This window comes from Charadrius vociferus, unplaced genomic scaffold, assembly GCF_000708025.1.
Source record: "Charadrius vociferus isolate BGI_N301 unplaced genomic scaffold, ASM70802v2 scaffold806, whole genome shotgun sequence".
NCBI classification, from domain to species: domain Eukaryota; kingdom Metazoa; phylum Chordata; class Aves; order Charadriiformes; family Charadriidae; genus Charadrius; species Charadrius vociferus.
The window spans coordinates 1540726-1541338 of record NW_009649038.1 but is presented as its reverse complement, the minus strand read 5'-3'; the positions used below and the strand labels follow the sequence as shown (position 1 = coordinate 1541338).

Genomic DNA, 613 nt, shown 5'->3' with positions numbered 1-613 from the left:
AATACAACTAATGATATGTAATAATACTTTATTGATACCCCTGGAAGGAGAAGTCAGTTACTGTGCAACTCGCTTAATAAGAACTTTTGTTCTAATAACTTAGTAACTTTTAACATGTTTTAACCTTAACTGGACACCTTTTTCTTTTTCTTTTTTTTTTTTTTTTTAAGTCTGAGAGTTAAAAACTTTGTATAGCTGTATTTTAACTGAGACTGATCCTGATAGATGGCTGACAGCTGCTCATGGAAAACGGACTTAAGCCCATGAATGGTTCCTGTTGCACAAAGTTGAATGGAATGCCATGACCTTAGAGCAATTCTCTTAGGACCTTCTTTTTTGCCTTGCACCCATCATATCCTTAAATATTTAAGTGTAAATATTGCAATTATAAAGTCTAAGAAATCATGGCATGGGTGAAGTTCTTAAGAAAACCGGGGGGTAACCTTGGAAAAGTTTATCAGCCTGGAAGTATACTGTCCCTGGCTCCTACAAAAGGCTTACTAAATGAACCGGGACAAAACAGCTGCTTTCTTAATAGTGCTGTTCAGGTAAGAAAAAAAATCATTTATTAAACAGTTCTCGTTTTATAGCAGCTTAGTTGGTTATAGTAGGG

General features: G+C 35.1%; 1 protein-coding gene across 1 annotated transcript in view; it reads left to right on the top strand.

Annotated features, from left to right (window-relative positions):
- Positions 1-404: 404 nt before the first annotated feature.
- Positions 405-613, top strand: part of USP53 (ubiquitin specific peptidase 53) — a 26016-nt gene continuing 25807 nt past the window's right edge. Inside the window, exon 1 of the mRNA XM_009887882.1 lies at positions 405-548. Coding sequence (XP_009886184.1) covers positions 405-548 — 144 coding nt within the window. The remainder of the gene's footprint in view (positions 549-613) is intronic.